Source organism: Colius striatus, chromosome 4 (genome assembly GCF_028858725.1).
Source record: "Colius striatus isolate bColStr4 chromosome 4, bColStr4.1.hap1, whole genome shotgun sequence".
Taxonomy (NCBI): Eukaryota; Metazoa; Chordata; class Aves; order Coliiformes; family Coliidae; genus Colius; species Colius striatus.
This window is the reverse complement of record NC_084762.1, coordinates 38,078,928-38,100,723: the sequence shown is the minus strand read 5'-3', so window position 1 is coordinate 38,100,723 and position 21,796 is coordinate 38,078,928. Positions and strand designations below refer to the sequence as shown.

Sequence of the window (21,796 nt, the reverse complement as noted above, 5' to 3'; positions counted from 1 at the left end):
GTGTATATTTACACGTTTATGTACATATAGAGCTCTGTATAGCTATAACTATAGTCATAGGGTTCTATAAAATCATATCACCATAGTTAACGACACCAAAGCATGGCATCCACAAGTAGTTGTTTGCTTTTGACAAATATAACATTTGGGCTTAGAGATACAGTTCATATAATAAGTAAAGCAGAGAAGGAAATTTACTCTTTGTTACTCTTCTCTTAAGAAAAACAAGAAAGAGCAGACACTAATACCACAAGATCTGATATTATTTTGTGCTTTTCTTGAGAAAAGTCTTTCCTTTGAGGAACTCACCAGAAATAGAACAGCTAACCAGTTCATAGTTATATAATTTCTTAATAACTTCTTAGGTATATTCTTACATTTTTAAGCAATGATTTCAAGAACCACTTTACATGGTCTGACTCCAAACTTGATCTCTGCTCTCTAAGCAATTTGTTTAAAAATCTTAGGATATCTACTAAAAGCTTCTCATCCTCTGCAGAAGCTGGAAGAACTTGCAGAAACCTGTAACACAAATACAAATATTCATTTTCATACTTCTAGCACATTAAAAGAGTTTAAGATCTCAGACTAATACGACCGAAGTCACCTGCAAATGTGGAATCCTATAGAGTACATATATAAAGCAGTTAAATGTACATATATGTAATTTGAAAGTATGTTAATTATATCTATGAAATTATGTTAATGATATACACAGTAAATTATCTAAATACTTTTGTATTAAAAATGTCTATATTAATATACTTATGTACTATTATACCTTTGTGTATTATTACAACATCTGCATGTTGTGTATATTAAAAATGTATTTACATATAATAAAAGGCTGAAAAATCTGAAAAAGGCCACAAACAGGAAAGAAAAAAGGTAATTAGCTGTTAAACACCAGTAATGAATAATAATAGCAAAGTCTACCTATGCATTTCAAATAAGGATTATTTTAAAAACAGCATTATTTTTTGCTAGTTCTATGTATGTAAATTACAGATTCACATAATCATTGAGGCTGGATAGCACATGGTAGAACATCCCTACTTGTCCAGGGACACCTGGAACAGTTGTTCAAGGTCATGTCTAGGTGGCTTTTGAGTATCTCCAAGAAACGGAAACCACATAACCTCCTGGGCAACCTGTGCCATTGCTTCGTCATCTTCACAGTAAAGAAGTGTTTCCTGATGTTCAGAAGAAACCTCCTATATTTCTGTGTGTGCCCATTGCCTCTTGCCTTGTCATTGGGCATCACTGGAAAGAGCCTGGCTCCACCTTCTTCATATCCTCCTTTCAGGTATTTGTACACATTCGCAAAACGCCCACTTTAAGCCTTCTCTTCTCCAGACTAAGCAGTTCCAGCTCTCTCAGCCTTTCCTCATGCTCTTGTCTTTCGGCATCTTTGTGGTGCATCACTGGACTTCTTCCAATATGTCCATGTATTTCTTGCACACCAGCACACCAAGCATGGCCTCATCAGTAGCAAGTGGAGAGAAAAGATTGCCTTCCTCACCCTGCTGGCAACAATTCTCCTAATACAGTCCAGGATACCATTAGATTTGTTTGCTGCAAAGGCACATTTTGTTGGCTCATGTTCACTGTGGTGTCAGGCAATGTCTCTGTATTTTTCCCAAATTACCTGTCCCTACCTTCACCCTCTGTAGACATTGTTTATGTGCCTGAGATTTGCCAGGACCTCCTTATTAATCCATGCAGGCCTCCTGACATTTTCATCCAACTTCCATCAAACACTAACAATAAGACCTTTGAAGAGGTCAAAGTTTGCTCTCCTGAAACCTGGTGCTCTGATCTTATTTTTTTGCCTTTCTCCCTCAGGATCCAGAATTCTACCATCTCATGGTCACTGCAGGCAAAGCTGCCTTAGACCTTAACATCCCTAACAATAATGAGTTTTTGTTTGTTTATGAGCGTGATGTCTAGCAAAACACCTTTCCTCATTGCCTCCTCTGTCATCTAGATCAGGTAGCTGTCACTGATGCTCTTCAGAAACCTCCTGGATTCCTTAGACCATGCTGTGCTGTTCCTCCAGCATATAGAGGGAACAGCATACATATATATCACAGAATCAGAGGTGCATGACAAGCAATTCCATACATTTGAAAAAAAAAAAAAATCCCAAACCAAATCAAACCAATCAAAGCAAGCACCCACAAAAGGAAAACTAGGGAATTTACAATTTAAGCATCATAATCTTTAATAGATTTCTGCAGTCAGTATGCTTACCTGTTTATTGCTTTTTGCCAAACAAAGCTCTTCAAAGTGGCTCCACAAGATTCAGAACTACATTTTAATGCAAGTCTGTCATTCAAAACATAAAAACTAAGCCTAGTAAGGGCAGCCCTGACATCCTTGTGGGATACCGCCTGAATGATTGAATTAAGACAATCCTGCAGTCCATAGTTTGTATGAGTTATTTTGAGGATAAGAATGTCTTCTGAAGACAGTTTTAGTGAGTCTAAAAATCTGAAAAGGTATGAAAGAGAAAGGATTAACAGTCAGTATATTTACAAACTATTTTAGTGAGCGGTGACTCCTTCACTTCCCAGTTCAAATGAGAAGACAAAACATTAACTGCCCTAAAATTTTATTTTCATTAATCAATCTTTTCTTCTCCTTCCCCCTCTTCTATCTCCTCAAAAAACCAAAAGAAAACAACAACAACAACCACTACTTAGTTGAAATTTAAATCCCCAAGGAAAGAGAAAAAAATCATGCAACTAGAAAGAGAAAAAAAGAGAGCTCCCTAACAAATCCACGACTACCAAGAAAAAAAAGACATAGAGCCCATTCTAAATTGTATGAAATGAGCCTGATCATCAATAAATGTTGGATCAACTCTACATTTCATATATAAATGCAATTTAGGTGAAACATTAGCTGTGACAACATATCTACAGACTCTTGGCATGTGATCATTTACATTTAAAAAGATCATAGAATCATAGAATGTTAGGGGTTGGAATAGATGTTTAGAGATAAGAGTCCAAACTCCCTGCAGAAGCAGGTCCACCTAGATCAGGTCATACAGGAATATGTCCAGGCAGGCTTTGAAGACCTCCAAGGAAGGAGACTCCACAACTTCCCTGGGCAGCCTGTGCCAGGGCTCCGTCACCCTCACAGTAAAACAGTTTTATGTTTAAATGGAACTTTTTATGTTGCAGCTTCATCCCATTACCCCTTGTCTTGTTGCTAGATACCACCAAAAAAAAGGATGCCCGAACCTCCTGACATCCACCATTTAGATATTTGTAAATATTAATGAGATCCTCCCTCCCAGTCTCTTCTTCTCTAGACTAAAAAGCCTTAATTCCCACAGCCTTTCCTCATATGAAAGATGTTCTAGTCCCCTGATCATCTTGGTGGCCTTCTTGGCCACGAGGACACATTGCTGGCTCATGGTTAGTTTATTATCAATCAGAACTCCCAGGTCTCTCTCTGCAGAGCTGCTCTCAGTAGTATTCTCATATTTGATAGCATTCTCAGACCAGTAAAAACCTGAATTGCTATTTGAAGTTGAAACGCTATTTAAACCTGATGGAACACTACTTTAATTGAACTATACTGGTATTTAAAATCCAGATAAAATGGCTCACATTTCTTCTTGCTTCTCATAATTTATCACTTGCAACAGGTTTTCAATCCCATGGTGCCACGAAAGATTCCAAGCCATCTTAAGCATATCTGACACAGGTTTCATAGTCAAGTGTTCAGAAGACAGTGGCACCACAACAGTATTAGGGCTAACTACATGATGAGCAGTGATCCTGACTGGGAGATGATACCTAAAAAAGAAACAAAATATTAAATTTAAAAAGTAATAATACTAAAATGTGTGGTTTGGGATTTGTTTATTAATTCAATGACCTATTAGAGTAAGCTTTTACATTTGCAAATAAAGTTTCTGAAACTCTTTTTCAGAGAACAAAGGCTTGGAGAAGAAGATTTAACATCAAATGTTTCCCTTCATTCTCCCACTTTCATGTTTCAGGATGGGCCATAAACAGAAAGAAGTTAACTGTAAAAACAGCCACAAAAACATCAAACCACTCACACATACCTTCTAACAACAGCAACAGGTAAACTGAAGGCAGGTGGGCCAGTATCATTAATGGGTATATCATCAGCCCTGCAAGAGATTAAACTAGTTATTATTCCCTATTATTTTAAGCTTCACTTTTCTACTAATGCTACATTTATTACTGATTATTCAGATGTATTAATTTTTTCCTCCAGCTAGCTCTTTAGTAACTCATTGATTAATTATTTGTATTAATAAGTGTTTGTTCAGAATTATGCAGTATTAAGATAGTTCTTAGATCACGACAGAACACTTGTTGTAAGATGTACTGCACATAAAAATGAAATTAGAGACAACATATCAAAAGCACATGACTGTTTCCTTTTTGGTATTAGAGAAAAAAATGTACATTATAGTTCTTTCCCATATATTTCACGTGTGTGAATTCTAACAGCATCTTTTTTCTGAAACGTATGCAAATTTCAAAAACCAAAATATCCTAAACTGAGGTCTGTTGCTTTCAAGTCAACCGCTACACTCAAAGTTAACAGAAGAATTCTAATTAAGTGAAAAAAACATGCCTACAACTAGTTGCTTAACTTGTGTAGTTTGCATTTATGGAAAAGATGTATTAGAAACCAATCAGGGTTTTTCTAAAGTTAAACTCAACTGAAAAGTAGCACTGAGGTACAAAATATTTATACTGAAAAAAAGTTTGCCATGTAGACCTATACAGCATGCAACTCAAATCATGAAACAATTTGTTTGGTCCACTAATATACACTTTTGGATATATAAAAGTTCAGCGCATAATTTGTTTGGATATGTATAAAAAACTCTTAAATCTTCACTAGAGAATATGCCATTAAGTAACTGGATTTTCATACCATGTTTCTGTTCTTGCTACTTCATCAAACAACAGAAGACAAAGCAATACTGTAGCTTCACTTAAAACAGTGTGATCATTTTGGAATATCAGAGAAACTAAATTAAAAAAAAAGATATTTAAAAATGTTAGTAAAGCATCAACATTTAATGACATATCGGAGAACAACCATTAAAAACAACTGATTTTCACAGTAATTTTCCCAGCATCTTCAACAGATGTCACAACATAGGTAACAACAGCACACAGTGATTTTTATTTTAACTATTAAGAGACACTGAAGTGATCCAAGGTCTCTAAGATTTTGGGGTTAAACATCTAACTGTATTTCACACATTTTCTTTCCACACGTGTTTTCAAGTTAAAATACAATTTTTACCTCTGAATAGCAAAAGCAGTAAAGATGGTTGCTGTGCTAAGGACAGACGAACACCTGGATCAGCGTACACAAGTTTGCGTAAGAGTGTTAGACATGGTAACATTATGGATTCCATAAGCTGCAGGAACACAGAAAAAAAATAAATACACATAATAAGTAGGATAATTTATTATTGTGATGCTTAACACAAACTGTCATACTATGACGCAATACATTCCATCATTTCTAGTGTAGAAATACAGAACTTTCTTAGACAAGCACTTTTCAACCAGACAATAACTGCATATTCATTAAAAAGTATTTATAAGCTTCTAGGTTTATTTCATTATTAATTTATGGTCATTTTATTGTTCTCTGACATCACAACACAGTTATAGGTTTTGCTTCCGAAATATGTTGTTTTAAGAAGCATATATGTGAGGAAAAGGATTTCTAAAATCAAAAAATATTTACAAGTAAATAAGCTTACTTACTTTTTTAAGAACACAAATAGCTGGTTATACCATACCCATTTTCTGGGTCTCAGTCTTTAGATCAAGAAACCTAAGAAGTAGCATGCTAAAAGTTGAAGCATCAGTAAACAGTCAAAAACATAACCAAAGTCATTGCTTCTAAGAATGAGAAGATAGTATGTCTTTCACAAGACCATTAATTTGTCCATTTTCTTGGGAAGTAGTTCAAACTGTCAAAGCTTGAGGAAGCTAAGGATAAGATCTCTACTGGTTATATTCAAGAGACAGGAATAAGGCCACATAGTAATTTTTCAGAGGAAACATATAACAGTTATTTTACAGAGCAGAGCGCTTCAGATTCAAAACTTCTATGAACAGTTAATACACAAATTTCTGAATGATAGCACTTGAAGAAGTACAATTTCATATACAGCTATCTGCTTACACTGTCCTGATTATTTGATCCAAACATTAATTGATTCATATATGCAATTTTAGATTTCTTCTCCTCCTTTCATCATCTGACATTTGAACATCCTGTTTATATTAAACATCTTACATTCCACAAACCATATATGTAAAAGAAAGTTGTCACAGCCCCTAGAGAGGTATTGCCTGTGCCCTTGTTGGATTAAATTAAAATTTATAAAGGGCTGAAAACATTCTTTTTTAAGTTTATCCTAGACTCTTAAACAGCTATGAAGGACTTAGGTATTGTTTATATTTTTGTGTTTCTGTATTATTAAGTAATTATGCTAATATCTATTATGTAAAACAAAACAAAAATAATAGTTGCATTACTCTGCATCTCTTAAAAGAGATAAAATAATTAAAAAAATATAAAAAAAAAAACAGTAAAAGCCCCTGAAGAATCCAATACTTCAATTTCTCCAATTGCGTTTCATAGAATCACAGAATGGTAGGGGTTGAAAGAGAACTCTAAACATCATCTAGTCCAACTCCCCTGCTCAAGCAGGTCCACCTAGATCAGGTCACTCAGGAACATGTCCAGGCAGGCTTTGAAAACCTCCAAAGGAGACTCCACAACCTCCCTGGGCACCCTGTGCCAGGGCTCCCTCACTCTCACAGTCAAGAAGTTTTTTCATATGTTCAAGGGGAATTTTCTGTGTTCAGGCTTTTACCCCTAGTCCTATCACTGGACATTACAGAAAAAAGTGTAACTCCATCGTCTTGACATACACCTTTTAAATATTTCTAAGTATTAATGAAGTCCCCCCTCAGTCTCCTCCAAGCTGAACAGTCCCAGTTCCCGCAGCCTTTCCTCGTAACAAAGATGTTCCAATCCCCTGATCATCTTGGTGGCCCCGTGCTGGACTCTCTCCAGAAGCTCCCTGTCCCTCTTGAGCTGGGGAGCCCAGAACTGGACACAGTACTTCAGATGAGGCCTCACCAGGGCAGAGTGGAGGGGGAGGAGAACTTCCCTTAATCTGTTTTGCAAAAGTACTGATATTCAAGCTATCATAAACTGGACTACACATTTCTTATTGCTACAGGGATAAAATAATCTTAGATTCTGATAATCTGGAAAAAAAAATACCAAAGACCACCATAATTTTTCATTAATTTAACAAATATGAGGAATTCCACTAAGTATCAAGCAATCCTTTTCTCTTGTAATTTTTTGGGAAAGAAGTCATTACTATACAAATGTTCTCACAGTTTCTTAAAATAACTCTATTGGACTTCCAGGCTGCTGTAAAAATACTACGCAAGCAAATTAAGAAAAATGCAAAAGTTTTATTCAGTGAAATGATGCTGAGCAACTTATAACCTAAATAAGCTTGCATAAAATGTTTTCAAATAATGACTTTCAGAAAAATTAAGGTAGATATTTTACAAAAATGGAATATATATACATTCAACTCTAAATGTGATCTTATCTCCCAAGACCTTTCTTAGTCATATACTTACTTAAACTCAATCTGATTTAGATTGTCATTTACAATAACATCTCATTCTTACTTACAATTTGCCTCAGGACTTAAGTTTAGACACTATAACATTTAACACTTTTTTTAAGATCATAAAATTTTTTTTTTGTAAACTACTTACAAAAATTCAGGGAAGTTCTGGTATATTTCAGAACCACATCAAACACAGTTTTCTGGCTACCTACTCTCACAGATAGGCAGGCCAATCTGCTTTCATTAAAAGAATCTTAGAATTACCAAAACTGTAAAAATATGTTGCAACTGGAATTGTTACTAAACATTTGTAGCCTATACAGTATTAATGCACAAAAATTAGTGTTTTAATTGCACAAAATGGCAAATTCTACTACTGTCATGCTTTGCAATTCTTGCAGAAGAATTTATAACAAGTATTTTACCTTGCCATCCACATGTACACATTCATTAAGGTAAGACAAAATCTGTTCTATCACACCTAACTTCTTTACAATGCCATGCATTTTGGTATCTGTAGGAAAAAAAGTATTACAATAATCATTAGTTCTGCACCAATTTATTAAAGTTCTTTCTGCAAGATCACAAACTCCTGCTGTTGAGAACAGCTTTCCAAAATTAGCAATCAACAGAACAAGTATAGCTCTAGCTCTACCAAGGCAAGCCTCCTCAAAGTCTAGTTATCTGACTAGTATCCCCTTGAACACTAAACTCTTAAATACCTCGCATAACATCCCATAAGAACTTTATGATCCACAATGACAGTGATTCCCAGTGCAATTCAATTTCAGTCAAGTAAGGATTTAATTTGTAATATTAAAAAGACTTCAACAGTTTAATATGGAACTAAAAATGGTTTTTGCCAAATCCCCTTAAGAGTATTTTTCACTGATCTCATCATTCAGAGAATCTAGTCTAAGAATATTCAACAACAAAAAAGCTGCATCATTTGGTTGGGTGTGTTTTTGGTTTTTTTTTAAATAAAGTGATTCTTCACATGAAATTCATCCCAGTGAAGCTGCATTTTTCACTTCACAATTTCATCCTGTGCTGTTTTGTTATCATTTGACATCTGAGAACTTTGGTAGCCACAACTAAATGTATTTTAGAAGACAGACATTTCCTGATTTTTGTGATCACTTTTCTGGCAAGAAAAATGTTAATTTTAATATTATCAGAGGCTTCACCTTCCTACGGTGAAAAAAAATTTATGTTCAATTATAGGGATTTGAGTTCCTTGAAGAAAACACAGTTTGGAATCAGAGTTTGAGTAGGGATAGTGTAACCATTCAAGTTTAAAATCTATAGTTATGACTGCAACAAGTCAAATAATACTCTGTGTAAGACTGCTTACTTGCATCTTAATTGAATCAGATCTCCTTTACTAGAATTCATAAGTTTTCCTCAAGAGAGCAACACAATTATTAAAAAAAACTGTGATGCAAATTTATGATTAGTCACTTATATCATGAAGAGTAAAAGGCAGAAAACTTTCATTGCAAAGATATTAGATGAAATGCCACAGGAAGTCTGCCTCTTGATATTGAAAGAGTTTATAATCATGGAAGCTTAGCTTTTGTTTATTGAATCCTCACTCACACAAATGATTTTTCAATTTATTTTAACTGTAGTTTCCACTTAGCCTAATTAAAAATACAGGAAAAAATTCAGAATGACAGAAGAAATTCTTCACTAAGCATAAAATCCCTTTAGCTAGTCTGTGTAATCTAACAATTAACTTTCCTAAGTAAAATACTACAGCATCAAATATATTTATTTTTTACTGACCATCACTTCCCTCACTCAAGACTGAGTATTTGATTTAGCAATAGCAAAAAATTTGATGCACCATTAGTTCTGAGGTAGACCAAGAAACTGAAAAGGAAAAGCAGGAAAAAAAGATCAGGGAATTCAGTTTAATCCTCTGTTACCCAAGGCAGCTATTTCTTTTTAAATAGTAAGATCGCTATTTCTTATTCTTGAGGGAAACAACAACTAACAACTATTTTTTTTAATTTGAATTCCTAGGTCATCCACAACAGTGTTAAAATTCTGGTTCAAGAATATACATATAAGGAGTACCTTTGGCACAAAAATACAGAAAAGTTAGCAAAACTGCAAGCTCAAGCAATGATCAGCACATGAATACAAATTTTCTGAAGAATTTTACCTTCTAGAATGATACTTAGCTGCTCAGCTGCAGACTTTCGTAAAACTAGGTCAACAGCATCAGAAGTCAAGATGTCATACAGCTTTTCAACAGTTTCTGCCTAAAAGTAAAACTATATTAAAATTACATGCAGTACGCTATTATGACTCAAGGTAACCAGTCAAATTTCCTAACAGCAAGTGGAAAATAAAAAGACCTAAATTCCTTATTAGACTGTATTTGATAAGATTGCACATGAATATAACAAGAAAGGATTAGGTTGTAATAATATTTAGATATTTGGCAACTAATCTTTAATAATATCTGTAGGATATAACAGTATAATAGTTTCTAGTGTAAAACAAATGCAGATTTCCAACAAAAAATGCTTAATGTAGGACTACGGAAAGACCAATACCACATAGAAATGCTAGAATATGCTTTTAAGTCTGTGAAGGGGATTGATTTTTTAATGGCAACAGGATTAGAGAAATTTAAATAATCCTGCATATTTTTGAAGAATATAGCAGAAGAGTATAAATCAAGTGTAAAATAAGCAGCCAGAGTAGTTTTTTTTACAGATGGATTGCATTTTAGCATTTGGTTTACATATTGCTGTTAATCTGAAAATGTTGAGGGTAAAGAAGGAAGGAGAGTGGAGGAAAGATAGCAAAAAATGAAAATGAAGAAAAATAGGTTTTCACATAGGTCAAATACCTGTGATTTGTTCTTCACTTTGCAAAAGTAGTAGTATTAAGAAAACAGACATAAATTTATAATGTTTTAGAATACTCATTAAAAATTAATTGTCCCTGTTTCATTAAAAATTGATTTTGTGGGGGAAAAGCTCTATGTGAGGGGGAAAAAAAAAAAAAAATCAGACTCTTTTCATGTACAATGAAATTGTTGGAAACAGGGCAGGTCTGTGCTCTCTGTACTCAAGTCTTGTTGTTAACTTATCTGCAGAGAGTAAAAGAAAAAATGAAGAAAGAACTAACTTATTTTTGCATGTAGTAGCATAAAAACTACTGTTTAAGTTCACAGAAAGAAATATCAACAGATTTTATGAAATAAACCAATTTTTATAAAATACTGCAACCTTCAGAAAGTGGTAACTTCACTAACTGGGCACGTGGAAGAGCTGATCAATGACACAATATTTAGACAGAGGCTGCTCACCTTGAATATTGACTCCGTTTTATCATCCAATTTTAGCTCAATAGCTCTTTCTATAATAAATAAGTTTGAGATGCTGGAAAGCACACTACCATGCAGATGTGGGCGTTTCAGGTTTGCCTCTTCTTCATTTGTAAGATGGAATGCTAAATGCTTAAGTGCCGCTGAACGAACTCTAAAGGAGTAAAGAATGAAAATAAAATCTGCACACTAGAAAATTTCAGCTGTATTATTAGAAATTAATTAGTTTATTAAAATTAATACAGGAGGAGAAGTACTTATTCAACTAAACATTGATTAATCTAGCTTTCCAATCAACCCACTACGTAATAATCAACCGGTTTTCTAGAAAAGACATTTTTGTCATCAACATTAGAAGACATCCTGAAATGATACATATAATGTATCATTTAATAATAACAACAAATAACGTGTTACTTACAACTGCTTTTTTGAGAAGAGAAGACGCAGAGCAGCCCGTATTCTAGTAGTTCTAGGGAGAACACCCTCTCCTTTGTCAGAGGTTGTTTCACTCAAAGTGAGGATACAGTTACCTAGCCTATCTTTTGTGTCAGCATACCCCTAAAACCAATAAACAAACAAATTTACAAATTAAAAAAAAAAAAATCTTCTTACTAACTTAGCAAACTAGACAAGATAATTCCCTTTTTAGAGGCTAAGGGGTGGAGAAGGAGCAACACAGTAATAAAAAGCAATAACTTTTAAGAAAAAATTCCATTTCTGCAGATTAAATATTCTGCTATAAAACAAATTTTAAAAATTAATAAATGATCCTCTATACAAATTGAACTAAAGATTTTTACACAGCCCAGAGGTACATTGACCCAAATCTGTTACCATGACGCTGCTCTGGAAGGTCAGTTTCCATTTCAATAAATAAAATTTAGTCTCTCAGAAGTTACTTTGAAATATTAAATCCTATCTATTTTCAGATGTTTCATCAAAGCATTTGCACATAGAAACAAGACAAGCAAGAATCAGTTACACCAAGTAATGTTACTGCAAACATTTAAAGAGTAAAAAAACCAATGCATTTTATATGTGTTGGGTAAATATAGACCTCCAGTACACTCTGCTCAAATACATGCTACAGATTAGAGGTAAATTCTTTTCACAAAAATGAGAGCACACGTAAGTTCGTTCTCACATGTTTAGCTTACAGTCATTTAATCTTGAATACCAATGAAAGATTCTTATGTGGGTGACACAGAAAAGCTAACATAACTGAATGAGAAAGTTCTGAAGTAACCTTCTTCCCACCACTTTCAAGTTCTGAGTGTATTTTCTCTGCATATTTTTCTGTCCAAGCCTTCTATTTCATAGCCTATCTTATGTGCAATTTCTCCCCATTTTTGTCTTGATTTCTGTGCCATTTATCTCAGGGATTAAATTAGATAAGTAGTTTTTTCAACATATGTAATATTGAGGTGTAGGCAACAAATTCATGTGTAGCAGTGATACAAATAAGTAGGTATCACTATCAAGAGTGATATTTTTTGAAAAAAAATAAGACAAAAAAGCACAGAACCATGCACAGAATCACAGAATGGTAGGGTTAGAAGGGACCTTTAGAGATCACCTAGTCCAACTCCCCTGCTAAAGCAGGTCCACCTAGATCAGGTTGCACAGGAATGTGTCTAGGCAGGTTTTGAAAACCTCTAGAGAAGGAAACTCCACATCCTCCTTGGGCAGCCTGTGCCAGGGCTCCCTCACCCTCACAGTTTTTCCTTATGTTTAAATGGAACTTTTTCTGTTCCAGCTTCTTTCCATTACCCCTTGTCCTGTCACTAGATACAACCTCCTGACATCCACCATTTATAGCACACTTGGAGGTATTAGCTAAGTTAAATAAAAGAGATAAATAAGACAAAAAAACAGACATCAGGAAAACCAAACACTAGGCAGATGCAGCAAAACATTTAATCTGAAAGAGTACAGGTAGATCATAGAAGAGAAATTTCTAGCACTAGAGAAAAAACAGTAAAGAATTTGGATGGAAAAATTAGGGAGAAAAATCAGACTGAGAAATGAAAAAAGTTCTCATTAGATCAAGGCAAGAATGAAGACAATTAAACAAAAAAAATTGCACATCATTACAGATAAAAAGATTAAAGTTGAAGAATAATACTGACTGTTGATATTTCTATAATATTGGAAAGAAAGAAATAAAAACACAAATACTAAAATAGTCAGAAAATATAGTTTGCACCTATTGCTATTTATTGAGCATATATTTGATCAGAAAACTATAATCATGACAGAAGTGTTAAAATCCTTTAATTTAGGATATGCAGGATATTCTAATAATTACTAATATTGAAAAGCATGCAGTGTTTTAAACTATACTTGGATTATTCACTCAAATCTTCAAGCCATTTAAATCCAAGTCAGTACTTGTCAATTTCTACTATAACATTTCAAAGTCTCACACTAGTAATATCAGGCTAAAACTCACCAAGAAATTCAAACCAGTAACTTTGATCAGCATTAAGAACTCTAAAAAACAATTATCCATTTGACATGTAACAAAAGATGCCTGTAGATATATTACTGTTAATCTATTTTCCATCAGCTCCTTAGGTGAATACTCTATTGTTTAACATGACAGTGTTACTGTTTACATCATTTCATACATCAAATTCAGATTAAAGCACTTAGAAGTACCTGTAAAACAGGAATGACAGGACAAAGGGCCTCAATAAACTTGTTCCAAGTCAATACTGCCATTACTAATTGTCCCTGCAATAGATGCATCAGAATGGTCTCGGCTGTAGAGTTTACCTGTTGAATAACAAAAAAGATAAACTAATGCAACAGCAGCCAATGTGTCTACATCAGTTTGTCAATGCTGTAATAGCATCCAATCATTATTCTCTTAGAATTCTGTTTTTTCTGAAATAAAATAAATTATTACTTCAACTTATACATCTATAGGTCTCTCTGTCCTGCAGACAAAACAAATTGTTTCTTTTCTTTCCTGACTCTACCTTTCTGGGGCATTTCATTCCCAGGCTTCATGCTATGCTTCTGAAGATATAGGAAGAAAAGCAACTTAAAGCCTCTGTTACATGGCTATTTCATTTTTTTGAGGCAAATAATCAAACTAAGAAGGTTATCAAATATTTCAAACTGAACATGAACTCATCTGAGGCTCTTTATCAAAAAGTATTTACCAAGACAGTATTATTACTACAATGGGAATAGAAGGAAAATCCCAGCTTCTTAGAATACACTCCTCCTTATATAGTGTAAAAACACTTTTAGTAGCTAAAATTCTGCATTTTATGCCATAAATCATACATACTCTTCCACCATATGCACATTCTATTACAGATTAATATAGTACAGGAGAATAATTTTTAAAAAGGCTTATTTAATCTTTCCTTGGTCTTCATTGCATTTAATAACATCCTACGCATAGAACATTATTCTCTCTCTGAACTTACCATTAAAAAAACCTTTCCATTAAATATCCTTTCCATTTACTAGAACTTCACTGTTTGCATAGACTTTCTATATACAAGATGCTATGTAGCCAAAACTTTAGATAACCCTTAGACCACCATGGACAATACCAACCCCTACTTTGCATGCACATCAACTTATAAACATAGCTACTAAACACAGTACCTCATTCTTATCTTCCTGCAGGCCAAATGTACAGATTTCATATAAAACTTTTGGATGAAGGAGAAAATGTATTCCACGGCAGATTGAAGACACAGGATTAGAAATATTATGAATACCTAAACAATTCTTCAGTAAAAATGAAGTTGGTTAGTTTTAAAATTCACAACAATCTCTACTACTTCATCATGTTCTACAGATTGCCTGAAGTTGTCATTGATTGAAAGGCTTTTGCATGCAGTTTGGGAAGACTACAGTTCTGAAAGCTAAACACTACAGTCCTGGAGGAGACATTGTCTTTACAGATAAATTACTCACAATTCCTGTTGCTATAAGAAATACAAAATAATTTTGGTTTTATTTTAAACAGAGAAAATAAATTAGACAAGTTATATATGTTGTTTGGTATTACACTAAAATAAACAAAACCTAAACCGGGCAGGTAAGAATCTCACCAAAAATACAAGTTTTCTGCAGGGGAGATAGAGCAGGTTTTTTTGCATAAGACTGGCTCCATCATCTTTGTACATCAGTGAATTGTGCTATAGGCACAGTAAGTTTTGCTGATATCCATTACAGAAAATAAGAATTATGACAAAGTATTACATCAAAACAGAAAAGTGAGACAATATTGCTGAATACCTAAAATGACCTGATGAATATGACATTGGCATCCTTAATATAGAATACAGGCAAAGTTTTAAGAAGTTGATATTCTTTATCCCTTGAGCTATTTTTATAAAAAATTAAGGTAGTAGCAAAACATCATATAAAACAGAATCAAAACAGGCTGTCCCAAAACAAAAATAACTTAAGCCTTTAAAACAATGACTACATAAAAGGACTTATATTTTCTTAAATACAACCTAAACTTTTATACATAGGAAAAAAGAGATGTTTTTCTTCCACATTTTTATAAGGTATAAGCAAGTAAAGCATAAACTAGGTGAAAATATTTCCTCTGAAAGTATCAGTATTTTATTAACATTACACATTTACTTTTCCTTCGGTAAATATCCTTGCATAAAACTGAACAGTAATCAACCCAAAATGATTTTTGCTTCCTTAAAAAAAAAAAAAAGGAAAATGCAAAATCACTATGATAGAGTAGAATCTGCCCTTGAGAAATGGGCCTATGTGAACCTTGTGAGGTTCAACATGGCAAAGTGCAAGGTCCCATATATAGGTCAGGGCAACCCCTGAATATCCACACAGGGTGAGGAATGGATTGAGAGCAGCCCTGCACAGAAGAACTTGGGGGTACTGGCATATGAGAAGCTGGACATGAGCCAACAACGTGCACTCGCAGCCCAGAAAGCCAAACGTACCCTTGGCTGCATCAAAATCAGTGTTGTCAGGGGGATGAGGGAGGGGATTTTTCCTGTCTGCACCATTCTCCTGAGACTCCAGTTGCAGTACTGTGTCCAGTTCTGTGCCCTCAGTACAAGAGGGACATGGACCTGCTGGAGTGGGTCCAGAGAGAGAATACAAAAATTATTAGAGAGATGAAATACGAAATATCTCTCCTCTGAGGAAAGACTGAGAGTTGGGGTCATTCAGCCTGAAGATCGGCTATAGGGAAACCTTACTTTTGCTTTTCAGAACATAACAGGGCTTATAAGAAAGACGGGGACAAACTTTCTTAGCAAAGAGTGTTGCGATAGGACAAGAAGTAACAGTTTTAAATGAAAAGAGGGTAGATTTCGACTAGATAAAAGGAAGACATTTTTTGCAATGAGGGTGGTCAAACATTGGAACAGGTTGCCTAGAGAGGTGCTAAGTGTATCATCTGTGGAAATGTTTACAGTCAGGTTGGATGGGGCTCTTAGCACCTTGATCTTGTGAAAGGGGATATGGAATTGGATGGTCTTTAAAGGTACCAACCCAAATGATTTTACGATCCTATAAACCTCATTTCAGCAGAAAACCAAAACTGAAAACTTAAAAAAAAAAAACTCAACTTTTTAAAAAACAAAATGAAATACAAATATTTCTAATAACCAGCATTATTAAGAATCCTTTTAAAAAATAAAATTGGTTGGCACTGCTTTTCCCCCCCTAGAAGTTCTGTCATTCTGAAGTATAACTTCATCAAGTAGTTTAATACCAAAAATGTAACAGTAAACTTTTAAGCCCAAGAATATATACATTTCACAGCTTCTAATAAAGTTAAAAGAATTCACAATAAAAATGGGGTTTTAATTAGATAATATGCACATTGCCAATTGTGTTAAGCAAGCATTAGTTCTAACCTTAACCACTTCCAAACAGCACTGATAGGCTTCAGCTTTTACATTCAGCAAAGGATGAGACAATAGATGCAGAAGCATCTTCTGACCCTCAGCCTGGAGCAATGAGTTACCCTCGTCAGACTTCCAACTAAAAATGAAAAGAAAAATCTGTTACACATTTTACAATGCCCAAAGAGGTCTACAAAAGTTTTCCTGTAAAATTTCAGGATAATCTCGGAAAAAAGCTTCCTGAAAAGCTATATATTCTGCAGAATGACTTGACAGTCAGAAGTTCAGAGATCACAATATGTCTGCCAAAACCATAGTATCAATTTTCATTTTTGTATCTTTTTTTCCATTCATAATAATTATAGTTTTTCAAAATTCTCACGGGTCTGACAAACATCTATGTTCATTTGAAAACACAAAATTCTATTGAGCTTCAATAGGCTCCTCAGATCACGGTATATGTTTATAACAAAATTTCTGTGTCTTCTGATTTTTTTCCTTGGGAAGGTAAAAGTCTATATCAGTATCACAAAGTCAATCCATGTTAGTTACAAGACTGTGAAGTGTATTTCCTGTTGTCTGAAACAGTAAACAGTGATTAATTCTAAAAGCATTAGAACACTGAAAGGTGTTATGATGTTTCAGAATTTAAGAATAGTTATTAGAAAACTCTTAAATGGAGTTTCCTTTGAAAAAATGGCTAATGCCAAATTCTGAATCAGTATAAAATTAAGATTTTTTACTTCTAAATAGGTGTTCAAGACAAAATTTTTTCATTCACCATAGGTTAACTTAAATTCTCCAACTAGAGACACAGAAAAATCAAAAAAACCCAATGAAACAATCCTATTTAATAAATTAGATGCCATGTTGTAACATATAGTATCTAAAGTAAAATAAGTCGTCTTGGTTTCTGAAAGTAAAAGTAATTTACACAAATAAATTCAAAACAAAGGAATTCTTTAAGTTTTAAAGTCTGATCAAAGCATTTAAAACTGTTTCTTTACAAATCACACAGTAACTTTACATACTAAGTTGTAAAAGCTTAAAAATAGAAAAGAATAAACATTAATTTTATTGAAAATTCAATTTTCAAGAGATCCACTAGAAAAGAGAGAATTTACTTAGAAGAGACACTTAAATGGCTAAAAGAAAACACTTGCTTAAATACAGGGAATAAACAAGTTAAGCTTCTACTTGAGAAACTTTATCCATAAAAGATTCTATTTTCTCAAGTATTTTAAACTGTAATGTACTCACATATCTGAGCATATGTGAATGCACTCCTGAAGCAAGGGAAAGTGCTGATGGTAGGGTAGACTACTCAAGGCCTGCTGTGCCAATTCTACTAATTCAGAAAGATTTTCGTGCCCCTGAAAAGTAAAAAGAAAAAAAATAAATTATCAGAATTGGTAATATTAAAATACACAATGTTACTGCATAATCTTTTAGAATTTACCATCAATACAACTACTAAATAGGGTTTGATTCAGCCTTTCACAGAGACGTTTATAGTTAACCTGATTAACAAATTCAATAGATTTCAAAGAAATAAATGTTAGAATGTACTCCTAGGAGGTAAAAACCCTTCAGCTACTGAATCCAAATAAAATTCTATTAAACTCAATGGCAATAATGTATGTCTAACATTTCACAGTATGAATGCTATATCTCTATTCACAACACTTTCTAAAATGACCGTGAATAGACTCATCCTTGAATACTTTGTTTTCAATCAAATCGTTATTTTTTTAAAATCAACATGAATTTTCTGTAAGAAGAACATAACGAAAGATTTAACTACTAAATTTTCAACAATTCACTATTAATATTAAACAGCAAGTTTGTTTTTACTAAAAAGTTAAGTACAAATGTTTTCCTACTTTTGGTTACCAAATACAGGAGCCACATAAATTTGATGGAGTTTGTTTCATTGTAAATAGTATTTTACATGTAGAATATTGCTTCTAATTAAGTTCAGAACCTGCCTATGTAAAGGATTCATGCAGATTTAGGACAGCTAAATTTTTTATTTCTGTATTTTATTTCTGTTAGTACCAATTGAATAAGTATTTTTTCAAAATTACTTGTCCATTTGGATAATGGAGAAGAATATTTCAGTAGTATGCCAGAATCTCTTAACAAATAAAGCAAGGTTTTAGTTGTCCTCATCACAAAGTGAAACACAGAAAGCTCTAACAGTCTAGAAGTACTTGTTTATTACAGTTACAATTACCAATTAGTTGGGAATTGAAATTTTTTGTACAATTGAAATACCAAGCCACTTACATACACACACATATATACCCACACTATATATTTAAATAGAGTATTTAATTTGATCTCACTGCTTTGCCTGTTAAAGTTCTTGCAACCACTTATGATCTCTAAATGTTTATTTCTTTGGTTCTAGTTAGAATAAGATTTTTACAAACATCATGAGTAGTATTAGTGAAAATGAATACCAACTAACTACAGCTAGCATAGCATGAAATACTCATACTTACAGACTTTCCTGAGCTATACTAGACTATAATTTTTAGCAATGAGAAAGAGAAGTGTAGGAGTGATATTTGCCTACAGGGAGTATTTTATATAATAAAATTCCACACCTTCTTATGAACTTCAATCATAAAGCTACAAGTGCATTCGATCGAATACGTAGCTTCTGAAGTTTGTTTATAAGTATTATAGTCCTCAGTACTCATCTGCTCCAGATAGGCTGTTACAGATTCATGAATGTTTGGGTATTCCAAGGAGAAGGAGACATCCAGAGATAGAAGAAACAAAGCATTCAGCAAACTCTTTTGTGAAACCTTACTCGCCTTTGAAAAAAAAAAACAACTGTTAGAATAACAGCCCAAAAAAACTAGTGAAACCAACAACAGCATTTGCAATCATTCAACAAGTAAAATCAGTTTTTCTGCTCCTTAAAAATTAGAGAAATACATATCAAATCAGTTCTACATAAAGATTTTTTTTACAATTAACAAGTCACAGTTCATTAGATGTCAGACTTGCAGCCAGTCACAAAAGTTATGTATGAATCAGCCACAGCACTAACCACACAAAACACTGGCCAGGTCAATTTACTGTCTAACCACTAGATGGCAGAGAACACACAGATCACAATTATTTTTGTATTTAATAAAAAGCTGTCTACAGTTCCACTTAGCAATATCCCATACTAAAAACTGGAAATCTTGTTGTTCTTTTGGGTTTTTCAATGCAAGTGTTCAGTATTCCTCTAACTACAATTTTGATCTCAAATACAGTAACCTTTTTCTAACTCTCATCATACACAGAATTGAAAGATTATGTACATAAGAACATAAAGACAAATATTATTAAAAGTCACTAGATTCCATGTCTAGATTTATTTGCAGGTCAAGAGACTACTTACATTAATAGTGAAAGACTTAATATTTTTGGAAAAAAGCCTTTAACTGAAATCTGCGACTGAGATTGAAAATTGTCTAAAAAAGGAGCTGTATTACAATAAAATGATCCCAAAAAAAGTAAACTCATATAGATTTAAACATTTTCTAACACTTTCCATCAGAAGAAAAACTTCTAGATCTCTCCATCTGAAACAAACAGAAAAAAAACCCACAAACCCACAATCTCAAGAGCTACAACAAATTTCTTTTAAATACCATTGTGAGCAAAGAGTAACTGAAATCACTAGGATGTACAAAACATAATTGCTGACTAAGTTTCACCAGATTAAGAGTGCTGAATTCAAACATTATGTAGTTCTAGCCTTGGTTAGTTTTACTTGCACACATACACTATAAATGAGAAGGGATCAGGACAGCTTTGTAAACCATACATCGTACCAAAAAACCCACTATGGGAGGAAAAAGGATATTTAATTTCAAAAACTCATTAAAAAACATATTAAAAATCTCTTTTTACAGACTTGAAATTTGCAGAAGATTCTGCAGAATGCATCAATAACTGAAGAAGAGCCAAAGTTGCCTTCTGTGTTCATACATCAGCCAATGTAAATCTGATTAATCTTTCTGACCAATGGCTAATTTCCCAGTATTAATCACCAAGGTATTACTTTTTGCCCTCTTGAAATGCAAAATCACAAGATAATCACTTAAAACTAGTGCATACCTTTTCTACAGGGAGAAGAATTTGCAGTAATCTAACACTGAAGAGTGAAATGCTAATAAATGCCATTCTGTGATGCACAAACATCAGCTCAGGCTGCTCTGCAGTAATATTGGTTTTGTGATATAATATAGTTTCTCCAAGCAAACCCATGGCCAGAAGCAATTTGTCTTTCTGAAAACAAAATCAGAAATAAAATCATTTAGAAATAGTTGAAACATTTCTGTATCTTTACAACATTTATACAGCACTCAATAACATCATTAACACAATTATAACTAATAATTTAAATGTGAAAAAAATGTTACAAAAAACATAGCTTTTTGTTTGTCATCTGATCAGAACTCTGCGTTCGTTCCAGACCTTGCTCCACCTTCACTTGTAGTTCTGTATACTTTGGTCAGTGATTACCCATTACTGGTTATTCTCCCCCTCCCCACACTTTTTGTCCTCCCTTTAATTCCTGCTCACTAATTTTGAAGTTCACTTTTAATATGGAAATAGAGGGAGCTGGTTTGAATCTGCTAATAAAGCTTTACAATAAAATTTTAAAAACTTTAAAAGACCCTAACAATCCATAACCCAAACTTTGAGAACATGAAATGGGTTTTATGCCTATTCATTCTCAAAGGAAATAGCAGCAAATTTTTCAGATAATGTACAAGCCTACTTGAGAATCACTATCATTTGAATAAATTCTGCTCATTGACACTGGAAAAAATAAAATAAAACCCTTGAATTTTGCTCAGCTGAAAAAGCCAGGTTTGTACT

General features: G+C 33.6%; 1 protein-coding gene across 2 annotated transcripts in view; it reads right to left on the bottom strand.

The window, feature by feature from the left end:
* The window catches only part of RTTN (rotatin), an 85,351-nt gene that overhangs the window by 45,581 nt on the left and 17,974 nt on the right, over positions 1-21,796 (bottom strand). For both annotated transcript variants that reach the window (XM_061994823.1, XM_061994822.1), the window contains 16 exons: positions 21,029-21,199; positions 19,516-19,728; positions 18,164-18,276; positions 16,916-17,042; positions 14,667-14,792; positions 13,701-13,817; positions 11,458-11,597; positions 11,019-11,190; positions 9,861-9,960; positions 8,116-8,204; positions 5,314-5,431; positions 4,936-5,032; positions 4,088-4,156; positions 3,624-3,812; positions 2,254-2,493; positions 378-522 (listed from right to left, as the gene is read on the bottom strand). In XM_061994823.1, coding sequence (XP_061850807.1) covers positions 378-522; positions 2,254-2,493; positions 3,624-3,812; positions 4,088-4,156; positions 4,936-5,032; positions 5,314-5,431; positions 8,116-8,204; positions 9,861-9,960; positions 11,019-11,190; positions 11,458-11,597; positions 13,701-13,817; positions 14,667-14,792; positions 16,916-17,042; positions 18,164-18,276; positions 19,516-19,728; positions 21,029-21,199 — 2,226 coding nt within the window. The remainder of the gene's footprint in view (positions 1-377; positions 523-2,253; positions 2,494-3,623; positions 3,813-4,087; positions 4,157-4,935; positions 5,033-5,313; positions 5,432-8,115; positions 8,205-9,860; positions 9,961-11,018; positions 11,191-11,457; positions 11,598-13,700; positions 13,818-14,666; positions 14,793-16,915; positions 17,043-18,163; positions 18,277-19,515; positions 19,729-21,028; positions 21,200-21,796) is intronic.